This window comes from Dendrobates tinctorius, unplaced genomic scaffold (assembly GCF_039654945.1).
Source record: "Dendrobates tinctorius isolate UK_male_01 unplaced genomic scaffold, ASM3965494v1 ptg000011l, whole genome shotgun sequence".
Lineage (NCBI taxonomy): Eukaryota > Metazoa > Chordata > Amphibia > Anura > Dendrobatidae > Dendrobates > Dendrobates tinctorius.
In genome coordinates, this window is record NW_027361679.1 from 34626993 (window position 1) to 34654827 (window position 27835).

Below are 27835 nucleotides of genomic sequence, written 5' to 3' on the forward strand. Positions count from 1 at the left end.
TAAGTTTTTTACATCTAAGTATTCTTAACTGTTACCAGGAAAATTAAAATGAAAAATCTCACATCACTTGTTTGTGATGGTGGTTAGTGTCCTACAAATACTAGACTATAATTAAGCATTTCAGGAAATGATCCATGTGTATCTGCGTATTTATTTCAAAAGAAAAAAGATACATATTTTATAAACTTTAATAATTAAAAAGCGTTTGGAAAATGGGAATGTGACTGGATTTTTTTTTAGCTAGGCAAACACCCCAGATTTACACTTTTCATTTATCTAAATGAAGTAAATGATTGCCTGCACTTTCCATTGTTCTGCGGTGTAGTAAACCACAAGTATCTCTCTGTATCACTGTGGTTAGCAGTTTTTGCATTCTCAAGCTCATCTTCTTCTGCAGCATCTCCAAAATTCTTACGTAAAGGAAAATTTCCCCATTTGATATTAACAGAACACACTTCTTTTGCACAGGCTGCGAAATCCTTTATTTTTCAATATGCTGTTTTGTTTTTCTTTCTAATTCTTGTCACCACAGATGTATTTTAAGCATGAAATAACCCTGTCACATTTTTGTACGCGGGTGACTTCTGGGACACAAAAATCTGATTGGCTGTCCGCATGGTTAAATCTTTGAAGTAAACATTCAGTCTACAAATTCAGACGGGATAAAGCGATACGAGATGGCAGGTAAAATAATTGTTATATATGTTGTAGTCTGTTGCAATTTATTTATATAATTACATTTCACTACTAGATTGGACGTAATTTGTCCTTTTGATTCAGGATTGCAATATTTTCACACTACAAAGATGATGCTTTAAAAGGAAACTATCATGATGTCCAAGCAGTCTGATCTGTGGACAGCACAGTATAGAGAAGGACATGATATAAACATTCTGTACAGCTAATATTTTATTCATTGAAATAACTTGTATTCAAACGCATATGAGTCCAGTGGGTGGTCCTACTCAGTGATTGACAGCTATCTCTGCATGTACAGACTGTCAAACACTGAATAGGACCACCCACTGGCCTCATAACCCAATAAACGCTACGTATTTTCATGAAAATAGTTTTGCTGAAACTTTTCCCATAAAAATGTATATCAATCTGATCAGCTCCTTCTTCTCTATATCATCTTGCCTGCAGATCAGATACCATTTTTAAAATGAAAGATTTCCTTTAACTTCAGACTCTAAAGAGAGCACATTATTATTATTATTATTATTATTATGGATCTCTCCACTTCCACGATATCTGGAGCAGCTTGATTAATTCTGTCCAATGTTTAGACAGTGTAAACTCAAATTTAGACAATCTGAAATATCACCAAAGTTATAATAGTGACTTTAAATTATGCATATGATCATACATACATTTTATATAAATAAAAATATTTCATAAAAAAATGTAATTAATCAGTATAAAGCTAAATGTGTCCTTTGCACCGAAATGGCTCATTTTTTTCACATTAGTAGCAAATAGAAGCCTATAACTAAACATATATGAAAACCTTCTCATTATGAAAACAAGTATAACATAAAATTCCAGTGTTCAATGTCACATTTTTTCTTTGGAATGGTTTCACTGATTATTCTACAGTATAGTACTCAATAAAATAATTAACCTCCATGTATTACAAAGTAGCAAATTTATTTTAGCATACAGTGTTAATATTTTGCTACAAATTTAGGGTTTTATACATGTATAATTGTCATAGTTGACATAGAAAAAATAATATAAAGCAGATCATGTAAAAATGAGGGAAATGTTCTAGAGTCTTTTATGTGTTTCTGAGCATTTTGAGTGTTGTGGTGTTACAGTCTTAAGCTTAGCTTACACTTTCATTGGTTTATATTTATTATTGCTATTTTTGAATTATGTCTTCATTCCTCAAATAGCAGAGGCATAGGTGTCCTCTCTGTAATTTGTCCTTTTGCTTAATGTCTTACTCAATGTATTCTCTCGATTGCTAGTGTAGCATTTAGCTTGAAAAATATATGACTTCAATTGTCACTTATCTTAAAATAGTAGTCTTTATAGACAATGATAAGGTGATGTTATGGAGTATAAATACAAGTTGTAAGTACTACTTATGTGATAGAACTTGGAACATTTTGAAAACATAGAGTAACAGTTGGTAATATTGTCTGTACATTCAATGAAAGAGAGATAAATGGCAAGAGCATCAGCATTTAATTATTGTGATCTGTCCACAGAAGTATTTAAAATGAAGCTTATTCTTGTATGGATCTGTCTAATTTCAGAAACCTTTCAATTTCCAGTAAGTACATATAACGCTATATGTTTTAGCTATGAGATGACAAAAATATATATCTACACATTATATTTCATTAACTCCCATCACAGCCAGTGCCAATAAAGCACCAAGCAGGTATATGCATTTCATATTTTAGCTCTTAAAGTGTTTTCCCACAAACAATAGTATATTTTAATCAATACATCTTGAAATAATAATAATTTTCACAATTGAATGTGTTTAAAAAAAAAATGTTCCAGTGCTGAGATAATCTTATAAATGTGCCCCTGCTGTATACTGTGTAATGGTTGTGTCTGACCGTACAGGGACATGGTCTGATCTTACCACAGCTCCTGGGCAGGGGAGAGTATACAGACATTACAGCATGGAATCACAGCTGATTCTTTTCTGTGAGGTAAAACTAGAGTTGAGCGAAACGGGTCGGTCAAATTCAAAAGTCGTCGACTTTCGCTAAAGTCGGGTTTCGCAGATCGAAACCCGACCATACCGTGAGGTCGGCCATGCGATCGCCGACCCGAGCACCAAAGTCGCGTTTTCCATAATGCTTCCAGTGCCTTTTCTCAGCCCATGATCAAGGACGCACACTGTGGGCAACGCGATGACATGGGCAGCGGCCACCACCATCTTAGAAAAGGGCATTCAAGTGATTGGCTGGCTTTGTGTGGCGTCACAGTGGCTATAAAAGCCCAGACCGACGACCGCCATTTTACTTCTGCCGATCTTAGCATAGGGAGAGGTTGCTGCCGCTCGTTCTCAATAGGGAGAGTGTTAGGCAGGAAGGAAAAAAAATCTGTGCTTCTGCTGATAGCGATTTTCACTGTACAGTTAGTGTGCAGTGGCAGGGGAGGATTTTTTTGTCTGCAGCAGCGCTGGTGGTTATTAGGCTGCCTTATTAGGCTACCTGATAGCTGCAATGCTGTATGCACACTGCTGTGCAGACTGCTTTTTTCAAAGCAAAAATACTTTTATTCTTTTTTTCTGCACAGTTACCGAGTGTTTATTTTTTCACACACGATATAGAGGTGTACGCTCCTCACACACTACCGTGTACCGGCGGGTATCACGGACAAATACATGCTATCTGTGTGTGACTCCGGAAAAAAATAGACAGAGATTTCCATTTTTCCATACATACACCTATAGAGCTGTCTGCTTCTCAAACAGTATCGTATATCTACTGTTTGGATTACGGTCATATCTATAAAGAGACAGCGTGTGTGTGTGAGACTCCGGAAATACATATACGGACATTTCCATTTTTCCATACACCGTATAGAGCTGTCCGCTTCTCAGACAGTATCGTATATCTGCTGTTGACTCCGGAAAAAAATAGACGGAGATTTAAAATTTTGCATACATACACTGTATAGAGCTGTCCGCTTCTCAAACAGTATCGTATATCGGCTGTTTGGATTACGGTCACATCTATACAGAGACAGTGTGTGTGTGTGTGTGAGACTCCGGTAATACATATACGGACATTTCCATTTTTCCATACACCATATAGAGCTGTCCGCTTCTCAAACAGTATCGTATATCTGCCGTTTGGATTACGGTCAAATCTATACAGAGACAGCGTGTGTGTGTCACTCCGGAAAAAAATAGACGGAGGTTTAAAATTTTCCATACATACACCGTATAGAGCAGTCCGCTTCTCAAACAGTATCACATATCTGCTGTTTGGATTACGGTCACATCTATACAGAGACAGCATGTGTGTGTGAGACTCCGGTAATACATATACGGACATTTCCATTTTTTCATACACCATATAGAGCTGTCCGCTTCTCAAACAGTATCGTATATCTGCTGTTTGGATTATGGTCAAATCTATACCGAGACAGAGTGTGTGTATGTGTGTGTATGAGACTCCGGAAATACATATATATGGACATTTTCATTTCTCCATACACCGTATTGAGCTGTCCGATTCTCAAACAGTATCGGATATCAGCTGTTCTTATTACGGTCATATGTACACAGAGTCAGCGTGTGTCTGTGAGACTCCGTAAATACACATACGACATTTCCATTTTTCCATACACTGTATAGAGTTGTCCACTTCTCAAACAGTATCGTATATCTGTCTTTTGGATTACGGTCAAATCTATACAGAGACAGCGTGTGTGTGTGTGACTCAGGAAAAAAAATAGATGGAGATTTAAAATTTTCCATACATACACGTATAGAGCTGTCCACTTCTCAAACAGTATCGTATATCTGCTGTTTGGATTATGGTCAAATCTATACAGAGACAGCGTGTGTGTATGAGACTCCGGAAATACATATACGGACATTTCAATTTTTCCATACATCGTATAGAGCTGTCCGCTTCTCAAACAGTATCGTATATCTGCTGTTTGGATTACGGTCAAATCTATACAATCTATACAGAGACAGCGTGTGTGTGTGAGTCCGTAAATACATATACGGACATTTCCATTTTTCCATACATACACCATATAGAGCTGTCGTCTTCTCTATATCTGCTGTTTAGATTACGGTAAAATCTATACTGAGACAGCGTCTGTGTGTGACTGCGGAAAAAATAGATGTAGATTTTCATTTTTCCATACATACACCGCATAGAGCTGTACGCTCCTCACACACTACCATGTACCGGCTGGTATCACGGACAAATAAATGCTATCTGTGTGTGACTCCGTAAAAAAATAGATGGAGATTTTCATTTTTCCATACATACACCGTATAGAGCTGTCCGCTTCTGATACAGTACCATATATCTGCTGTTTAGATTACGGTAAAATCCATACTGAGACAGCGTCTGTATGTGAATAAGGAAAAAAATAGACGTAGATTTTCATTTTTCCATACATACACCGTATAGAGCTGTCCGCTTCTGATACAGTGCCGTATATCTGCTGGTTGGATTACGGTCAAATACATACTGGGAGAGCGTCTGTGACTAAGGAAATATATACGGAGATTTAAATTTTTCCCTACACCTTATACAGCTGTACGCTCCTTATACAGTACCATATATCTGCTGGTATTTTTGGTACATTTTCCCAAACATGAGGAAGTATGGTGTAAGATGCCATGTATGTGGGTGGGGGGGCACAGCTGGTACTGATGGTGGTGGTGGTGCATCTGCTGGTTAGGCCAAAAGCACAATAGCAGCTAAGGCAGGAGGTGTTGAGCCTACAGCATTGTCTGGCACAAGAAAGGCCTGTAAGATTCCCTTTTCTGGGAGTAGGTAAACCGCTTTTAAAGCCGGAGCATCAGGAATAGGTTTTGGCTTACATTGCCAAAACAGCCTCCAGCTCTATTGCCTCCTCTTCTGAAGTTTCAAAAACTGCAAGCACTGAGCTGTCAGTGCAGGCTTCTGGTCAGGAACAACACCTTTCCTTGTGTCCTTCACCCACACCAAAAGTGAAGGATGCGGCAGCCCACACTTCAGTTTACTCCATGGAGCTCTTTTCACATACCATGCCTGGGATATCAAGTTAAATCCTGAATTCCCCAGTCCAAGATGAATCTGACATGGAGTGAACTGATGCACAGCCACTGCTAGATGATTCTGCTGGTACATTGACCAAGAGCAATACATTTCCCTCGCAGTCTACTGAGCCAGAATCAGACCCTGATGAAACTCAGGTGACCCTTCCCGCATACTATACCATCTTACACAGTGACACAGAGAAAGGTGCAGATGAAATTGAAGAGGAGGTGATGGATGACCCAGTTGTTGACCCGGATTGGCATCCATTGCGGGAAGAGGGTGCCGCTGACAATAGCTCAGAAGAGGAGAAGGATCCGCAGCAGGCATCAACATTGTAGCAGCGGTTATCTGGCAGGCCAGTAGCTGTCCAAAAACATGGTAAAAAAAAACAAAAGAGTTGCAGGACAGCTTGGCCAGATGGTCAAATTAGCACAGTGTGCAAGCCCAGAAAATTTATACCATAGTAGGAAGAGTGCAGTGTGGCACTTTTTTGACCAAAATCCTATTGATGAGGCAAAGGTGATCTGTAAGAAATGCGGAAGGACCTTTAGCCGAGGGAAAAATCTCCGAAATTTGAATACCAGTTGCATGCTTAGACATTTAACCACCATGCACTTGCAAGTGTGAACGGACTACGAAAACCTCAGGTAGCACATGTGCACCTGCTCCGACTGAAGGTAGCCAGCAACGCTCCATCGCTTCCCCCACCGAAAGCCCACCGGTAAGCACACCACCAGCAAGAAATGTTGAGGTGTCGTCGCAAGGCCAAAGCAGTCAGGGAATCACAATGTTTTTGCAACAAAAGACTGAATCTAGGCCATCACCACCCTCACCATCACCAACCACTTCTCAGTCCGTCAGGTCCACCGCTAGTTCCTCCATATGCAGCTCTCAAGTCCAGCTCACCCTACCAGACACTCTGAGTAGGACAAGAAAGTACTCATCCTCTCATCCACGTACACTGGCTTTGAACGCCTACATTGCCAAACTGATCTCATTAGGGATGATGCCCTTCCGTTTGGTTGAAAGTGAAGTGTTCCGAGAGCTCATGGCCTACGCTGTCCCACGCTATGACCTACCCAGTCGGCACTTCTTTTCTCGAAAAGCCATCCCTGCCCTCTATCTGCATGTTAAAGACCGCATTGTCCATGCACTCAAACAATCAGTGAGTGGAAAGGTTCACCTCACAACAGATGCATGGGCCAGTAGGCATAGCCAGGGCCGTTACGTGTCTATCACTGCGCACTGGGTTAATGTGGTGGATGCAGGCTCCACAGGGGACAGCGGTGGTGGATCAGTGCTGCCTAGCCCACGGTATAGGAAACAGTTGGCTGTAGATGTTCGACCCTCCTCCTCCTCCAGAAGTGAAAGCTCGTCGACCGAGCGCAGTCGCATGAGCACTTCATCCGCAGCTGCCAGTGCTGCACACGAGGTGTCCCACTTTTGAACAGCTAGTGGTAAGTGGCAGCAGGCTGTTTTAAAGATGATTTCTTTGGGCGACAACAGACACACCGCGGAGGTACTGGCCGACTACTTGCAGCGACAAACTGAGTCATGGCTGGGCAGTCTACATCTTGAGCCAGGCAAGGTAGTCAGTGATAATGACCGGAATTTTGTGGCAGCCATAGCCCTTGCAAAACTCAGACATATACCTTGCCTGACTCACACCTTGAACCTGGTGGTGTAGTGCTTCCTAAATAATTATCCGAAGTTAACAGCCCTGCTCCATAAGGTGCGAAGACTGTGCTCGCACATCCGTCGCTCGCCCGTACACTCCAGTCGTATGCAGAAGCTGCAGCGATCGCTCCACCTCCCCAAGCACCACCTAATCATAAACGTTGCAACAAGGTGGAACTCCACCATGTACATGGTTGAGAGGCTATGCAAACAGAGGCAGGCTGTAATGCATTTGTGGGAGGATACATGGGCAGGCAGTTTGAGGGCAGACATGGAGTTGTCGGGTGTGCAGTGGTCAAAGCTGAAAGACCTCTGTAAAGTCCTTCAATGTTTTGAGGAATGCACACGGCTGGTAAGCACAGACAACGCCATCATAAGCATGAGCATCCCACTTATGCGTCTGCTCATGCAAATTTTGACGCACATTAAGGGTCAGCCATTGCCAGCGAGAGCAACTGACCTGGACGTGGTGAAGGAAGAAGAGGAAGAGGACGAGGAGGATGAGGGGGATGATTATTTTGGGGAGGAGGATGCTTCTCAGGGGGCAAGTGAAAATGTTGGCGTGCCAAGGTCAGGTACAGGGTTTCTGCATGACTGGAGGGATGTGGATTTACCAGAAAGTGCTCCTCCACCCACCACTGGAAGTGCATCATTGACACCTGGATTATTGGCCCACAAGTGTAATTATGCCTTGCGGATCCTAAAAAGGTACCCCCGCATTGCCAAAATGATGAAGGATGACGACTACTGGTTGGCTAGCATCCTTGATCCACGCTATAAAGGCAAATTACAGAACATCATGCCACAGGAGAACCTAGAGATAATATTGGCTAACAAACAAGCAACTCTGGTAAACCGTTTGTTTGAGGCAATCCCAGCACACAGCAGCGGTGCTGGTTCTCCCACGAGCCGTAGAGGGCAAAATGGAAGAGGTGTTTGTGGTGCACACAGCCGAAGTGGCATTGGAGACAGGGGTTTCATGGCCATGTTGTCAACTGATTTCTCAAGTACCGCTCTCATGACTGGTAATAATGAATCGATTGCAAGTGACAGGAGACAGCAGTTGTCAACTATGGTTACAAACTACTTCTCCTCCCATATCGATGTTCTCCCTCACAGGTCAGTCCCCTTTGACCATTGGGCCTGTAAACTGGACACCTGGCCTGAATTGGCACAATATGCCTTACAGGAGCTCGCTTGCCCTGCTGGTTGTGTGCTATCTGAAAGTGTCTTCAGTGCTGCTGGATCAATCCTGACAGAAAAAAGGACCCATCTGTCAACCCAAAATGTTGATGATCTAACTTTCATTAAAATGAACCATGCATGGGTTTCAAAGGATTTTGTCCTACCTTCCCCTGATGACACATAGGTTGCCAGAAAAATGGCTCGCTTTTGTCCTCCTCTTCCTCGGACTTCTCCAATTCCTCCATTTGCAGCTGCTGAATGTCCAGCCTGCACATCAACATCTGCCATTTTTTCATCCTAACTGGGCTGCCCCCCTAGGGCCGGGGTCACCACCTGGCGCACCCGGGCAAGTGCCGTTGCCCTGAACAAGTGGGTGGACTCACTCTTGGGTGACGGCACTGGCACAGGGCCACTCATAGTACAATTAAGTGTCTATGACAGTGGGGGTGCCCACTCGCCGTCAAACACACTGGCATACTATGAGGGGCCCTGTGCCAATACCGCCGCCCAAGAGTGGGCCCCCCCTGCTTGCTCAGGGCCCCAGCACTAGCAATACTTACCTCTCCCTGCTCCACCGCTGTGTAGTCTGGGCAGTCAAATCCTTCACAGGGACGGCCAGAACAAATTTGGTGAACTGATCGATGATGGTTAAGACATAGCTATGGCCTGTCCTGCTGGGCTCTACCTTCAGATGATCAATGGCTACCATTTGTAATGGACGTCGACTCATAATTGGATGCAGTGGTGCTTTATGATCAGCTTTCACAGTTTTCCTAGTCACAGACATGTGACATTCCTGCCACCATTTTTCAATGTCTCCTCTCATGCCCATCCAATAGAATCGCCTACAGCCTGTGGCTTCTGTCTTTTGCACTCCAAAGTGACCAGACAGAACATGATAGGCAGTGAGGACCATGTCTACATCTCTCCCTGTGATCACAATTTGATGGAGATGAGTAACGGTGATGGGATCCACGGTACTGTGATACAGCAACCCTTTCTTCACAAAGAACCATTTTCGCTGTCTCCACAGACAAAGTAATTGAGGGTCAGCATCGCCTCTGCGAATTCTCCTGGGAGGTTTTCCCATGATTAGTTGTTATGAATGAGTCACCGTAGGAGGCAAAAACATAAATGCTAGCTAAGTCCAGAAAACCAGAGAAGTTGGCAGCTATCGGATTGCAGACCCCTGAACCTATCAACAACAACTAGCAGTAGCCGTGGGGGTGCCCTAGACCCCTCAATCACAGCCGGAGAACTGCCTAGCCTAAAGACAGAAAGGGAAATCTAAACTGCCCCAGAGCAGACCCCAAAGCAATAGGCAGCCCCAAACATATAATGACGGTGAAGCAAGAAGAAAAAACACTAACACAGATAGAAAGATAGACTGAGCAAATGATGGGGCCCAAGCTAACTAGATAGGACAGGATAGGAAAGCTGCTGTCTGCAATCCGCGAAAAACCCTATAAAAATAAGAGCCAACAGACTGACAGGGAAAAAGGCCCTGAAGACGCTAGGCTTCAAAAAGACTATGTCAGTACTCAGGTATTTTCTGAAGACAGAGCAAACCGACAAAAAAGGAATTCAGCTCACCCCAGCAGGGAATGGCAGAATCCAGAAAAGCAAGGCAAACTAAAACCAAAACACAAATGCAAAAAGGCAAAGCAGAAAACTTAGCTTTTGAGGAGCAGGAATCAGACTGGTCTCCTAGAATTCCACAGAGAAATTACCAGCGAGGCAGAAGGGCGTCGGCTGCCTTATATCCAGTCAGAGATCCCCGTCACCCAGTCATCCTCTCCCAGCTCAGGTGCTTGGTAATCAGCCTCACTACCTTCCTTCACCAGAAGAGGGAGTTCATCAGACCTCAATGGTGAAGGGGAAAATGAACTCATAGCAATTAGTAATTCCCAAGCTTCTGCAATCACTCCACTTTCCGTCTGTACTTGTATCCATCTAGTTTCCTGTAGTGGAGAGTCTGGACTGGCTTACTGAGACTGAAATATATACGAAGATTTAAAAGTACCCCAACACTGTATACTGGTGTACGCTTCAAATACATTTCCCTTTTTCTACTTATTATTCTGGTGTAATCCATACTGAGCCTGTGAGAGTTTGTGTCTGACTCTGGTAAAATATAAGGAGATTTAAAATGACCCCAACACTGTTTGCAGCTGTACGCTTGTAATACATTACCCTTTTTCAACTTTTTATATTCCTGTCTAATCCATACTGAGCCTGTGAGTGTCTTTGTCTGACTCCGGAAATATAGTCGGAGATTTACAATTACCCCTAGACTGGATACACCTGGTATCTGCTGATACAGTACCTTTTTTCAACATTTTGGATTACGGTTAAATCCATACTGACTGAGTGAGCGTCTGAGGGTGACTCCTGAAATAACGGAGTGTGTATAAAAGTCCTCATCATCGACCACCATTTTTCTTCTGCCCATCTTTACAGTGTGGAGAGGTTGCTGATGCTGTTTATCATTAGGGAGACACTTAGGCTTGTAAACAGAAGTTCTTATGTGCTTGTGCTGAACGCAATTGTTAGTGTGCAGTGACAGGGGAGGATTTTCTTGTGTGCAGCAGCGCTAGTTATTAGGCTGCCTGCCAGTGACAGGGAGGATTTTCTTGTGTGCAGCAGCACTGATTATTAGCCCGCCTTATAGCAGTATTGCTGTGTGGACACTGCTGTGCAGACTGCTTTTTACACAGCACTCCTACTTTTATTCTTTTTTTCTGCACAGTGAACGAACGTTCATTATTTCCCACACCGTAAAGAGCTGTACGCTCCTCCCACACTACCGTGTACTGGCTGGTATCACGGAGAAATACATGCTGACTATCTGTATGTGACTCCGGAAATATATAGGGAGATTTCCATTTTCACTTATACTATATACACCAGGTATCTGCTGATACAGTACCTTAGTTCTAAATTTTTTATTATGGTATAATCCATACTGAGTGAGCATGTGTGGTTTACTCCTTCAATATATACGGAGATAAAAATTTTACCTTATACTATATACACCTCCTATCTTGTGATACAGTAACTTTGTTAGACATTTTGTATTACGGTCAAATCCATACTGAGTGAGCATGTGAGGGTGACTACGAAAATATATACGGAGATTTAAATTGCACCCTACAATATATATACTTGCTATCTTGTTATCCAGTACCTTTTTTCAACATTTTGTATTATGGTCAAATCCAGACTGAGTGAGCGTCTGAGGGTGACTCCGGAAATATATACCGATATTTAAAATTAGCCCAACACTGTATACAGCTGTATGCTTCTGATACAGTACCCTTTTTTGCTATTTAGATTCTGGTGTAATCCATTCTGAGCCTGTGAACGTCTGTCTGTTTCTCCGGAAATATATTTGGAGATTTACGATTACCCCAACACTGTATACAGCTGTACGCTTGTGATACATTACCCATTTACTGCTTTTATATTCTGGTCTAATCCATACTGAGCCAGTGAGAGTCTGTTTCTGACTCTGGAAATATATACGGAGATTTACAATGACCCCCACACTGTATACAGCTGTACGCTTCTGATCCATTACCCTTTTACTGCTTTTCATATTGTGGTGTAATCCATACTGAGCCTGAGAGCGTCTGTGTCTGCCTCCTGAAATATATACGGAGATTTAGAATGTTTAAACTATACTATATATACTTTGTATCTGGTGATACTGTACCCTTTTTCAACTTTTTTATATTATTGTCTAATCCATACTGAGCCTGTGAGCATCTGTGTCTGACTCATGAAATATATACGGAGATTTACAATTATCCCTAGACTGTATACAGCTCTACGCTTCTGATACAGTACAATATATCTGCTGGTATTTTGGGTCCATTTTCACAAAAATTAGGACGTATGGTGGAAGAGGCTGTGGACGTGGGTGTGGGGGGCCAGCTGGTACTGATGGTGGTGGTGGTGCATCTGCTGGTTAGGCCAAAAGCACAATAGCAGCTAAGGCAGGAGGTTTTGAGCCTGCAGCATGGTCTGGCTCTGGAAGGCCTGGCAGGCTCCCTTTTCTGGGAGTAGGTAAACCGCTTTTAAAGCTGGAGCATCAGGAACTGGTTTTGGCTTACATTGCTGAAACAGCCTTCAGCTCTATCGCCTCCTCTTCTGAAGTTTCAAAAAATGCAAGCACTGAGTCGACAGTGCAGGCTTCTGGTCAGGAACAACCCCTTTCCTTGTGTCCTTCACTCCCACCAAAAGTGAAGGCTGCGGCAGCCCATACTCCAGATTACTCCATGGAACTCTTTTCACATACCATGCCTGGGTTATCAAGTCAAATACTGAATTCCCCAGTCCAACATGAATCAGAGATGGAGTGCACTGATGCACAGCCACTGCTAGATGATTCTGCTGGTACATTCACCCACAACACTACATTCCCCTCGCACTGTACAGAGCCAGAATGTGACCCTGATGAAGCACAGGTGCCCCTTCCCACTTACTATACCACCTTACACGGTGACACAGAGGAAGGTGCATATGAAAGTGCCGGTTCCCTGAGCAGGTGGGGGGGCATACTCGTGGGCGACGGCACTGGCACAGGGCCCCTGATAGTACGCAAAGTGTCTCTGCCGGTGGGAGGGCCCGCTCGCCTTCAGACACACCGACATACTATGAGGGGCCCTGTGCCAGTGCCGTTGCCCTCGAGTGGGCCCCCCTGCTTGCTCAGGGCCACAGCACTTGCAATACTTACCTCTCACTACTCCACCGCCGTGACGTCTTCTGCGTTTCCTGACAGTGACATTCAGGTCAGAGAGCGCAATGACGTCATGTCTGTATGCCCTCTGCCTAAACAGTCCCAAGTGCAGAGAGCTGGAAGATGGCGACGCTGAGGAGTCCAGAGTATAGCAGTGCTCAGTGAGGAAAGGTATTTAATTTTTTTAAAGGTTGGGAGCAATTTTTGGGGAGCACTATACACTGGAAAATGATATATGAGGCCCATCATACACTGGAGCATCATCCATGAGGCCCATCATATACTGGAGCATTCCAAATGGTGGACATCAGACACTGGAGCAGCATTTACGGGGCCAATTATACACTGGAGCATTAGAAATAGGGCCCATTATATATGGAGCATTATTTGGGCCCATAAGACACTAGAGCATCATCCATGGGGCCCATCATATACTGGAGCATTCTAAATGTGGCAGATCAGACACTGGAGCAGCATCTATGGGGCCCATTATACACTGGAGCATTAGAAATGGGGCCCATTATATATGGAGCATTATTTGGGCCCATAAGACACTGGAGCATCATCCATGAGGCCCATCATATACTGGAGCATTCCAAATGGGGGGCATCAGACACTGGAGCAGCATTTACATTATACACTGGAGCTTTTGAAATGGGGCCCATTATATATGGAGCATTATTTGGGCCCATAAGACACTGGAGCATCATCCATGGGGACCAACATATACATTATGTGGAGCTCATCATATACTGTATGGAACATTACATGGGAACATTTATTCTGTATGGAGAAATATATGGGGCTCATTATTCTGTATGGCGCACTATGTGGTGGCCATAATACTGTATGGAGTAAAATACTGTCTGTTTTTTGAGCTATTGTAGAATTTAAAATAGATATCAGTCATGTCATGTAAGAAGTGAAGTATTTTTCATTGTACTATACCAATATTTCTCTGCCGTATTGGAGCATCATGAATTGTGGTGCATGTTAAAGGGGCCCACCGACACTCTTTCGCTGGGGGCACACGAAAACCAAGAGCCAGCCCTACTCCCTCCACAACTTTAGCCAAATAACCCCCAGTTTTCAATGCGTAACTATTATTATAAAGTAAATTAAGGTTGACAAGCCTAAGTAATAAGAAATGATGTTGTTGGCATTGAAATGGGCACTGAAGGTGTGTTTCCTGTCCTCCACTCCCTGTCGACTTTGCTTCCCCATTGACTTGCATTGGGTTTCGTGTTTCAGTCGGACCTCCGACTTTTCCCGATAGTCGGCCGATTTCGTTCGACTCGACTTTTGAGAAAGTCAGGTTTCATGAAACCCGACTCGACCCTAAAAAAGGCAAAGTCGCTCATCTCTAGGTAAAACATTTCACTGCCTGTTTTTAAACAATATTTTACCTCACAGAACAAATCAGCTGTGATCCACTACTGTAATGTCTGTATACTCTCTGGCTTCCTTCCCTGCCCAGAAGCTGAGGCATGATCAAACCATGTTCCTGCACGGTCAGACACTGTCATTACACAGTACACAGCAGGGGCACATTTATAAGATTATCTCAGCACATCTCATTGTGAAGTTTATTTGTATTCCAAGATCTGTTGATTAAAATGTATTTTTGTTCATGGCACAACCCCTTAAGTCTAGTTGGACAGCATGTTGGCTCAGTGGTTAGCACTGGGATCCTAAGTTCAAATCTGACCAAAGACAACCTGCAATGTTCTCCCATGTTTGCATGGGTTTCCTTCAGGTTCTCTGGTTTCCTTCCACACTCCATAGACATACTGATTGGGAATCTACATTTTGAGGCCCAATGTGCACAGTTATAATGATGTCTGCAAAGTGCTGATGAATATGATAATGTTATATACTCTAAGCATAATTAGTCATTAAGTCAGTAAGTTTTCATGAAGAGTATTTTGTGTTTTTTTTCCATGTGGAAAAAAATGCAGTGTGTTAACAGTTTGAATAAAGTGTATGGGATTTAGCATTTCATAACATCTCAATTTCTCTGTCAGTAAATGTATGCTATTTGTCGACTTGACTGAGAAGGGAAAATTCCACAGAGTCAAAATCCATATACTTGTTTTGCATTTCCACAGCAGAAAATGCACAAAATTCCTGTGTAATTTGCACATGAGCTGATCTTTGTTTTTTCTTTTACTCCATTTTCAAACATTACATTATGTCATATTTATGAGATCAGCTGACCTAAGTCATACATATGTGACCTAAGTGAGAAACTGGGTCTGAGCCGAAAAAGTAAATTAATGTACATGCAAAATGCAATTGCATATGAACACATGACCTTTACACAGAGAAAACGAAAAACAAAACAAATATGTGACCTAAGTGTAGCCAAAGTATTGTAAGTATCATTGATATAGAGTCATGGCAGAAAGTGTTGACACCCATGAAATTGTTCCAGAAAATTTTGGGTTTTGTCTGAAATTATGTCCAATTTGTCTTTTTCTCTGTTTTTTGTGTGGTTCCAATACACACAAAGGAAATAAACATATGCATAACAAAACATGTGTACCGTATATACTCGAGTATAAGCCGACCCAAGTATAAGCCAAGGCCCCTAATTTTGCCACAAAAACTGGGAAAACTTATTGACTCGAGTATAAGCCGAGGGTGGGAAATGCAGCAGCTACTGGTAAATTTCAAAAATAAAAATAGATACTAATAAAAGTAAAATGGTGGCCCTATAAGATGCTCAATATTAATATAAGCCCCATATAATGCTGCAGAAAGGTTAATGGTGGCCCCATAAGATGCTCCATATTAATATATGCCCCATATAATGCTGCACAAAGGTTAATGGTGGCCCCATAACATGCTCCATATTAATATATGCCCGATATAATGCTGCACAAAGGTTAATGGTGGCCCCATAACATGCTTCATATTAATATATGCCCCATATAATAATGCTGCTGTGATTTAAAAACAAAATGACATACTCACCTTTCATCGCTGCCTGCTGCTCCTCAGTGTTGCCGGCTATCTGCAGTGACTGTTCAGGCAGAGGGCACGCAGTAACCACGTCATTGTGTCCTCAGACCTGAACATCACAGCCAGAGTACCCGGGAGACAGCGCTGCGGTGGAACGGGGACACGTGAATATGGCATGGCTCACCCTCCTCCATCCCCCAGTCCTACTCACCCTTCTGGCGGGACTGAGATGTAGCAGAGTCTGATATGCAGATGCCAGAAGGGTGAGTATGATATCTTCTGCTCCCCCCTCCCCCTCTCCCGACCGGCTTTCTTGTTTATGACTCATGTATAAGCCAAGACGATCTTTTTCAGCTCAAAAAAGGGGCTGAAAAACCTAGCTTAAACACAAGTATATACGGTAATTGCAATAACTTTCTGAGCAAAATTCTTCATTTTATGGAACAATTTCAAGGGTGCTAACACTTTCGGCCATGACTGTATTTCATCTGCCGCTGAATGAAAATGCAAGAAAGAGCAAGTTTTGCTTTAGACACATCTAGGACAATGATTTATTTTCCTCTTTTATTATTATTATTATAAATAATAATAATAATAATAATTTCAACTATTACAAAATATCTAGGTTGGGTTCACATAAATTGCAATTATTTGACCTGTATACAGTATGTGGCAATGGATAAAATTACACAAATGGAAAAATCTGCAATATGCCTTTAAATCTTTTAAACTGTTTTTATGAAATTATATTCACAATCTTTCCAATTGTACAGTAGCTGTGGATTTTCATTTCCGAATCCACAACTAATCTACAGCGAATCCACTGTGTGTAAACCCAGCTACGGGTATCGTCAGGATAATTCACCAATATCTTCCAATAACATATCTTCTTTGTTTTGCTTTTTCTTAACTTAAAGACCCAGTTTCCTGATGTTGATGATACCACAACAGCTTGCTGTGAGCAAAATCCAAAAGTAAGCCATGCACGTAGCTATGACAAAATGTAGATTGCCAAACAATTAACGTCCAAGTTTCAATTTCCTAAACGTTATTTTTTTTACATCTGTATTTGTGTACTTGCTTTCATCAGTGCTCTGTCAGTGTTTTTTCGATTCATGTTCAGCTCTTCGTAAGGCCGGATTCAGACTTCAATGCATGTACTGAGCACGGATTTCTTGGCTTAAACTTCCAGTTTGTTTATGAAGATGGAATATTGGGATGAGAGATCGAAGGTCAGTCAATGCATTGCTGTCTGAATACAGACCATATGAGAGGTTTAAATTTGATGAGCACTCTGTCCAACAGGTAAGGTGCTGGTGTAACGGACTGAAAAGCCCCAAATAGTAGAGAGTCAAGAGTTCACCGCACACTCATGGGAAGTGTAATGCAAACAAATTTCATTTATTACAATCCAATCAAAAAACTGGTCTTACAGATGAGCGAAATGAGCAGTAGTCATGTAAATAGTACTAGAGGTTGTTAAAGCGACAACAGCTACATCAGACGTTTCGATCCTCCCGGGTCTTACTCATTGAGTCGCTGGAAGGGAAAGTAACATGTAAATACAACAAAATAATCAAGAATATAATTGCACTCTGAAAATAGATACACATAAAAGGTAAAAGTAAGGCGTAAATACTAAAACATTAGCCCCAGTTTCTATGTGAAAGCGGGGGGCTGGAACCATACAACAAAAAATACAAAACCCTTTTCAGGAAAATACTCAAAAACGGAAAAAAATGGACAAGTGAAATTCCTCATCAAAGTCTTCCAAATATTCAAGTTAGTTGAAGATCATCATGATGACAAAAAATATTATTATTTTCACAGCAATCCCTCTTGTGAACCACTGAAAACAGTCTTATTTCTGGTTTATACTGATTACTCTTCAGACATGGGTAATTTACTTATATGTTGCTTCCTTTCTTTACATCATAGTATCATATACCTGCCTCATAACAATTATAAACGTACGAAGATCTAGTATAATTGTCCCTTGTTCATCCATTCTTGGTTTTTTTGCCATTTTTTGCTATTTGTTTTTTGGAAAACTACTGTTTTCTCGTATAAAATCATAATGACAACCTAAAACTTTCAAATGACCCTCATCAAATTTTACGTACCCCATTTCTTAATACCGTGTATTGCCCCCTCTAACATCAATGACAGCTTGAAATCTTTTGTGGTTGTTGTGGATGAGGTTCTTTGTTTTCTCAGATGGTAAAGCTGCCCACTCTTCTTGGCAAAAAGCCTCCAGTTCCTGTAAGTTCCAGGGCTGTCTAGCATGAACTGCAAGCTTGAGATCTCCCCAGAGTGGCTCAATGATATTGAGGTCAAGAGACTGAGATGGCCACTCCAGAACCTTCACTTTGGTCTGCTGTAGCCAATGACAGGTTGACTTGGCCTTGTGTTTTGGATCGTTGTCATGTTGGAACGTGCAGCTTCTGGGCTGATGATTGCAAATTTGCCTCCAGTATTTGCTGATAACGTGCTGCATTCATCTTTCATTCAACATTGACCAAGTTTCCTGTGCCTTTGTAGCTCACACATTCCCAAAACATCAGCGATCTACCTCCGTGCTTTACAGTAGTATAGAGTCGTGGGCCAGGCTGGGGGGTGGTCCCTCTGTATATCGCACAAAGATGTCACAGACAAAAGATGGAGGCAGGTTTCGGGTACAACAGGTCCAAGTTTATTCCTCACCGTCTGACTGACGGCCTCAGCAGTACACCGTAATACCTTCACGGCCTTCCATTTCCAGGCCTCGCTACACACACCGTACTTTTTTCACCAGGGACGTAAACACACGTACCGTCCTTTTTTCCCTTAGTGACGATCCGGTCAGCGCAGTCACTGTGGCCGCCTTAGGCCCGTACACTATCAGCACTTTCACTGGTCAGATATCGTCTTCAGTACGGTATGCTTTTCCCCGGGGCCTCGTCTGTACTGCGGTACTTCATGTCAGGACCACCCCCCTGACTTCCTCTCTCCTCAGTCCCCTGGTTTGGCTCTCCTCACAGCACACAAACTGTCACAGACTTCTGGTCTCTTGAGCACCTCCCGGGGACTGGAACTTTCTGGAACCCTCCTGTCAAATTTATAGCTTTCCCGGTTCACTGTAACTCTGCCCCCGTGACCAACGGTTTCTAAAGCCCTAAGCTGCTGTCAAGTCCTGAACTCACACTCCTCCCTGCCATCTTGTGGTCAACCCCAGGTACTGCACGTCACCTACACTTTCCTAGCTGTTTCCCCACTGTCATAACTGCTATCTGCCTAAAATGTGCAAACCCTCCTTCCTGCTTGCTGACAAGTCCGTCTGTCAGGTCACCTTCCCTACAGTAGGAATTGTGTTCCTTTCATCACAGGCCTTGTTGACCTCTCTCCAAATGTAACAGTTATGGTTGTGGCCATAATGTTCAATTTTGGTCTCATAACTCCAAATTACCTTGTTCCAGAAGTTTTGATGCTTGTCTCTGTGCTATTTTGCATATTGTAGGCAAGATACTTTATGGCATTTGTGCAGTAATGGCTTTCTTTTGGTGGCTAGACCATGCAACCCATTTTTCTTCAAGTGCCTCCTTATTGTGCATCTGGAAACAGCCACACTGCTCATTTTCAGAGAGTCCAGTATTTTAGTTGATGTTATTTGTGGGGTTTTCTTTGCATCTCGAACAGTTTTCCATGCAGTTGTGGACAGAATTTTTGTTGGTCTACCTGACCTTGGTTTTGTTTTTACAGAGCCCCTGATTTTCCATTTATTAATCACAGTTTGAATGCTGCTGACTGGCATTATCAATTCCTTGGATATCTTTTTGGTTCCCTTTCCTGTTTTATACAGTTCAACTACCTTTTCCCGTTGACAATTTTTTCTGCTTTCCCCATGACTCACAATCCAGAAACTTCAGTGGATGGATGAAAGATGCATGAGTCTATCTGGATCCCAAAAACTCATTCAGCTTTTATGCATGCACTGATTATAAGCAAACAGGTCACAGGTGAGGCTGTTACCTTTAATAGCCATTGAAACCCATTTGTGTCAACTTCTGTGCATGTTACCAGACTAAAATCACCATTTGATTGTGGTCTTTTGGATGTATTGGGTTGTCATTATTATTTAGACAGAGAAAAAACAGTAGATTGACAATAAATGGCTTCACCCAACCACTAGCCAGGAGTGGAGTAAAATCTTTGATGTTATCATTCATATTCTCTGAAAAAAGGCTAAGAAAGCAAAAATTCTGCAGGGGTATGTAAACTTGTGAGCACAACTGTAACTTGACTGTTCGGAAGACTTTGATGGGGAATTTCACATGTCCATTTTTTTCAGTTTTTGAGTATTTTCCCGAACAGGGTTTTGTATTTTTTTTTTATGCTTTCAGCCCCCTGCTTTCACATAGCAACTGGGGCTAGTATTTTAGTATTTAAGCTTTACTTTTACCTTTTATGTGCATCTATTTTCAGAGTGCAATTATATTCTTGATTATTTTGTCGTGTATACTTGTTATTATTTTTTCCCAGCGACTCAATGAGTAAGACACGGGAGGGTCGAAACGTCTGATGTCACGTTAACAACCTCTGTTACTATTTGCATGACTACTGCTCATTTCGCTCATCTGTAAGACCAGTAATTTTATTGGATTTTAACCCCTTTCTGCCATCAGACGTACTATCCCGTCCATGTGCCCTGGGACTTAATTCCCACGGATGGGATAGTATGTCATAGCGATCAGCGGCGTCCACGTGGTGAGCGCCGCTGATCGCGGGCAGGTGTCAGCTGATTATCACAGCTGACACCCGGCACAATGTGTCAGGGGTGGTCACGGACCGCCCCTGACATGTTAACCCCTTGTACACCGTGATAAAACACGATGGAGGTGTACCGGGGGTTAAAGGGAAGCATCGGCAGGGAGGGGGCTTGCTTCCCTGAGCCCCCTACAGCAGCGCAATGTGCAGCGCTGCTGCGGGGGGCTCTTTCCCTACTGGCCCCCGGATCCAAGATGGCGATGGGGACCTTTGGGGGCCTGTAGGGAGCTGACTTCCTCACTGCCTGCAAAGCGCAGACATGAGGAAGTCTGCAGCAGTGCCTGTGACAGATCGCTTATCTGTCACAGTGATCTGTGATGTGACAGATCAGCGATCTGTGACAGGACAGTGATGTCCCACCTGGGACAATGTAATAAAGTTAAAAAAAACAAAGGTGTAACAATAATTTTAAAAAAATCGCTAAATAAATTAGTTAAAAAAAAAAAAAAATATTCCCCAATAAATTCATTTTTTGAAAATAAAAAAAAAACAATAAAAGTACACACATTTGGTATTGCCGCGTCCGTAACGACCCGCCCTATAAAACTGTCCCATTAGTTAACCCCTTTAACGAACCCCTTAAAAAATAAAAATAAAAAACGAAGCAAAAAATAATGATTTATTATCATACCACTGAACAAAAAGTGCAATAACGCGCGATCAAAAAGATGCATATAAATATCCATGGTACCACTGAAAACGTCAGCTTGTCCAGCAAAAAACGAGCTGCCATAGAGCGTCATCTGCAAAAATAAAAAAGTTATAGCTCGCAGAATAAAGTGATGCAAAAATAATTATTTTTTATATAAAATAGTTTTCATTGCATAAAACCGACAAAACATTAAAAAAAGACCTAAATCAGGTATTGCTGTAACCGTACTGACCCGAAGAATAAAACCGCTTAATCAATTTTACCGCATGCAGAACAGTGTAAACGCACCCCCCCAAAAGAAATTCATGAAACGCTGGTTTTTGTTCATTATGCGTCCGGAAAATTGAAATAAAAAGCGATCAAAAAATGTCACGAGCCCGAAAATGGTACCAATAAAACGTCAACTCGTCCCGCAAAAAATAAGACCTCACATGACTCATTGGGTCAAAATACGGAAAAATTATAGCTCTCAATATGTGGTGATGCAAAAACTATTTTTACAATAAAAAGCGTCTTTTAGCATGAGACAGCTGCCAAACATAAAAACCGCCATAAATAGTAGATCAAACCCCCCGTTATCACCCCCTTAGTTAGGGAAAAATAATAAAATAAAAAAATGTATTTATTTCCATTTTCCCATTAGGGTTAGGGCTAGGGTTAGGGTTAGGGCTAGGGTTAGGGCTGAGATTAGGGTTAGGGGTGTGTTGGGGTTAGGGTTGGAGTTATAATTGGGGGGTTTCCACTGTTTGGGCACATCAGGTGCTCTCCAAATGCAACATGGTGTCTGATCTCAATTCCAGCCAATTCTGCGTTGAAAAAGTCACATGGTGCTCCTTTCCTTCCAAGCTCTGCCATGTGCCCAAACAGTGTTTTACCCCCTCATATAGGGTATCAGCATACTCAGGACAAATTGCAAAACAACTTTTGGGGTCCAATTTCTCCTGTTACCCTTAGGAAAATAAAAAATTGGGGGCAAAAATATCATTTTTGTGGAAAAAAATGATTTTTTATTTTCACGCCCAGGCGTTATAAACTTCTGTGAAGCACTTGGGGGCTCAAAGTGCTCACCACACATCTAGATAAGTTCCATGGGGGGTCTAGTTTCCAAAATGGGGTCACTTGTGGGGAGTTTCAATAGTTTAGGTACATCAGGGGCTCTCCAAATGCACATGACACCCGCAGACCAATCCATCAAAGTCTGCATTCCAAAACGTCACTACTTCCCTTCCGAGCCCCGACGTGTGCCCATACAGTAGTTTTCTCCCACATATGAGGTATCAGCGTACTCAGAACAAATTGGACAACAACTTTTGGGGTCCAATTTCTCCTTGTACCCTTGGGAAAATAAAAAAATTGGTGACTAAAAGATCATGTTTGTGGAAAAAATACAATTTTTTTATTTTCACGCCCGGGCGTTATAAACTTCTGTGAAGCACTGGGGGGTTCAAAGTGCTCACCACACATCTAAATAAGTTCCTTGGGGGGTCTAGTTTCCAAAATGGTGTCATTTGTGGGGGGTTTCTACTGTTTTGGTACATCAGGGGCATTCCAAACGCGACATGGTGTCCGATCTCAATTCCAGCCAAAAACGTCAAATGGCGCTGCTTCCCTTCCGAGCTCTGCCAAACGCCCAAATAGTGGTTTACCCCCACATGTGGGGTATCAGCGCACTCAGGACAAATTGCACAATATCTTTTAGGGTCCTCTTACCCTTGGAAAAATAAGAATTGAGTGTGAAAAGTTCATTTTTGTGGAAAAAATATGGTTTTCTAGTTGTACCGCTGTACGTTATAAACTTCTGTGAAGCCCTTGGGGGTTCAAAGTTATCACCACACATCTAGATAAGTTCCTTCGGGGTCTAGTTTCCAAAATGGTGTCATTTGTGGGGGTTTCCACTGTTTTGGTACTCAGGGGTTTTCCAATCGCGACATGGTGTCCGATCTCAATTCCAGCCAAAAACGTCAAATGGCGCTGTTTCCCTTCCAAGCTCTGCCATGCACCCAAATAGTCATTTACTCCCACATATGGGGCATCAGCGTACTCAGGACAAATTGCACAATAACTTTTAGGGTCCTGTTACCCTTGGAAAAATGAAAATTGGGGGTGAAAAGATCATTTTTGTTGAAAAAATATGATTTTTTAATTCTACCGCTGTACGTTATAAACTTCTGTGAAGCCCTTGTGGGTTCAAAGTTCTCACCACATATCTAGATAAGTTCCTTGGGGGGTCTAGTTTCCAAAATGGGGTCACTTGTGGGGGGTTTCCACTGTTTAGGTACAGCAGGGGCTCTCCAAATGCGACATGGCGTCTGATCTGAATTCCAGCCAATTTTGCATTGAAAAAGTCAAACGGCGCTCCTTCCCTTCTGAGGTCTGCCATGCGCTGAAACAGTGGTTCCCCCCACATATCAGGTATCAGCGTACTCAGGACAAGTTGCACAATAACTTTTGCAGTCCAATTTCTCCTGTTACCCTTGGTTAAATAAAAAAAATTGAACCTGAATTATTTTTTTGTGGAAAAAAAGTTAAATGTTCATTTTTTTAAAAATATTCAAAAAAGGGTTAATAAACTTCTTGAATGAGTTTTTGAGCACCTTAAGGGGTGCAGTTTTTAGAATGGTGTCACTTTTGGGTATTTTCTATCATATAGACCCCTCAAAGTGGCTTCAAATGTGATGTGATGTGGTCCATAAAAATAAAATGGTGTTGCAAAAATGAGAAATCGCTGGTCAAATTTTAACACTTATCCAGGAATGTGATTTACCTGTGGAAATAATGGTAATTTTGGGGTAAATAGTGTTTAAATCCTGTATAGCCAGCTTACTGGAGAAGGGGCCACAGGGAACAAAACAAGTTTTATTCCCCCTGCAGCTGCTCGCTTCCAGTCATTTACTATATAGTGAGCACACTGCAATCACTCTTCAGTGCATTGATTGACAGTCAACTCTGCAGTGTGTGTCAGATTATAATGTTCCCTTTAAAAATAGTTAAAAAGAGCACGTATCCTTCAATAATTTCAATGAGGCTGCATATTGATTAATACTCTGCCCCAGACTCTCACATGAAATAATACATTCCATGAGATCCTCTAGAGATGTATACTTAATAAGATAGCAAATAATAGCATACAAGTATGCCCAAGTCACAGTAGGAACAGCAAGTGAAGGCAAAAATAATAAATCAATACAATACAATGAAATAAAATCAAACCAAAGGGTCCCCAGACATGTAGTGGAAAGGGCCCGTTATCCGACACGATGCATCACAAGCAGTGGCTGCTGAGGAGCACAAGACATCCATTCCTTTATGTTCCCTCTCACTAATATCACCTAAAGCACATCAGACTGCACTTTCTAAATAAATACTGTAGTTCTGTTCTTATATATTATTTTGTATAGAATCTTTGAACTATGCTTAATGCTTTCTTTTATGCTTTTTTGTTTTGTTTTTTTTTTTCCGTTTTTTTTATATATATATTTAGCTAATTTACCAAGGTCGTGATTCCAACAGTGGCATAAATGTCTATGTATTTGAATTTCTACCAGAAAATAAAGAAGCCAAGGTACGGTAATTCTATATTAGGATTTTTCACGCAAATGGAAAATGCTGTTTGTGTTCTGCATTGCACTGTGATATTTTTTCAAGAGAAATATTAATCTATATAAATAAAAATGAGTATATGTATGTGTGTATCGGCCACGCCCACTCCACATAACAACCAATCACTAAGCATCTTTCATTTCACCAGAGCTGTTTAAAAGAAGCTGAGCTGTGATTGGTTGCTATGAGCAACAGTTTTCTTTGTAGACAGTTGTGGTAACTGAGGCCTATTATTGTTACCAATTCTATGGTGTTATCGTCCTTCTGTAAAGCTGGAAATAACACAATTTATTATCGTGCCAACGCAGACCACAACCTGACACAGACTGCAGGGGGAGCCCAGTATCACACAGGATAGGATTAGATACACGGGAGGGCCTGCGGTTTTTTCGGCGATGCTGAGAAGCTCCAGGACCTTTGGTATCGCACTTATGTGGCCGACTACAAGATACATCTGGAAGCCGGTGAGAGCTGGACCGAACAGGAGAGCGGAGGTTGCCGACAGCCACGTGTAGTGCCCTACTGGGGTGAGAGGACACGCTCCCCACCCACTACTAACGTTCACACCGTGGTTGTACAAGGGTGACACAACCCTCTAAGGTGAGCACCCTGTTCATTTAGGTAGGGAAATCAATTTTAATACAGGTACACTCATTGCGCCTCTCTTTTTATTTTTTCCTTAAGGATTAGATACACGGCTCAGCAGGCAGTATCACACAGGATAGAATTAGATACACAGCTCAGCAGTCAGTATCACACAGGATAGGATTAGATACATGGCTCAGCACACAGTATCACACAGGATAGGATTAGATACATGGCTCAGCGGACAATAACACACAGGAGATGATTAGATACACGGCTCAACAGACAATAACACACAGGAGAGCATTAGATACACGGCTCAGCAGACAATAACACACAGGAGAGGATTAGATACACGGCTCAACAGACAATAACACACAGGAGAGCATTAGATACATGGCTCAGCAGACAATAACACACAGGAGAGGATTAGATACACGGCTCAACAGACTGTATCACACAGGATAGGATTAGATACACGGCTCAGTAGACAGTATCACACAGGATAGGAATAGATACACGGCTCAGCAGACAGTATCACACAGGATAGGATTAGATACACAGCTCAGCAGTCAGTATCACACAGGATAGGATTAGATACATGGCTCAGCAGGCAGTATCACACAGGATAGGATTAGATACATGGCTCAGCAGTCAGTATCACACAGGATAGGATTAGATACACAGCTCAGCACACAGTATCACACAGGATAGGATTAGATACATGGCTCAGCAGACAATAACACACAGGAGAGGATTAGATACACAGCTCAACAGACTGTATCACACAGGATAGGATTAGATACACGGCTCAGTAGACAGTGTCACACAGGATAGGATTAGCTACATGGCTCAGCAGACAGTATCACACAGGAGATGATTAGATACACAGCTCAACAATCAGTATCACACAGGATAGGATTAGATAGACATTTCAGCAGTCAGTTACACACAGGATAGGATTAGATACATGGCTCAGCAGACAGTATCACACAGGAGATGATTACATATACGGCTCAGCAGACTGTATCACACAGGGTAGGATTAGATGCACAGCTCAGCAGACTGTATCACACAGGAGAGGATTAGATATACGTCTCAGCAGACAGTATCACACAGGATAGGTTTAGATACACAGCTCAGCAGACAGTATCACACAGGAGAGGAGTAGATACATGGCTCAGCAGACAGTATCACACAGGAGATGATTAGATAGATGGCTCAGCAGACTGTATCACATAGGATAGGATTAGATACACAGCTCAGCAGTCAGTATCACACAGGATAGGATTAGATACACGGCTCAGCAGACGGTATCACACAGGAGAGAATTAGATATACGGCTTAGCAGACTGTATCACACAGGATAGGATTAGATACAGTTTTGGTTCAGAGCTCCCTCTGCTGGCCTGGAGTGGGAACTGTGCTGTGTGTTGTGTTTAACTGATAGAGAGGCCCTTTATTGCTTCCAAGCATGACATCACACTCCCTAGGAGGAAGGTAATGCCACTGTGGCAACCATACTCCTGGGGGCGCCACATTTATGGCTCAGCAGACAGTATCACACAGGATAGGATTAGATACACAGCTCAGCAACAGGATGTGCCAAAGGAGAGGACATATTCATTCTAAGAATTCCACTCATTCCATCTGATTTGCCTTTTGATTATAAACGCCTCCGGTTTCCACTTCGACTGGCATTTGCAATGTCCATTAACAAGTCTCAGGGACAGTCCTTAAAAGTAGTAGGGATTGATTTGCAATCTCCATGCTTTTATCATGGTCAACTTTACGTGGCCTGTTCAATAGTTGGAACTGCCAAAAATCTGATCTTCTTTGCACCGAAAGGAAAACCAAGCTCTTGAATGAGTTGAAAATAAAATACTA

General features: G+C 42.3%; 1 protein-coding gene across 1 annotated transcript in view; it reads left to right on the forward strand.

Annotated features, from left to right (window-relative positions):
- The first annotated feature begins 473 nt into the window (after nucleotides 1-473).
- LOC141101611 (uncharacterized) overlaps nucleotides 474-27835 on the forward strand; it is a 32877-nt gene continuing 5515 nt past the window's right edge. The window contains exons 1-4 of the mRNA XM_073590786.1: nucleotides 474-684; nucleotides 2217-2281; nucleotides 17226-17282; nucleotides 25245-25325. Of these exons, the coding sequence (XP_073446887.1) occupies nucleotides 678-684; nucleotides 2217-2281; nucleotides 17226-17282; nucleotides 25245-25325 (210 nt within the window). The 5' untranslated portion in view covers nucleotides 474-677. The remainder of the gene's footprint in view (nucleotides 685-2216; nucleotides 2282-17225; nucleotides 17283-25244; nucleotides 25326-27835) is intronic.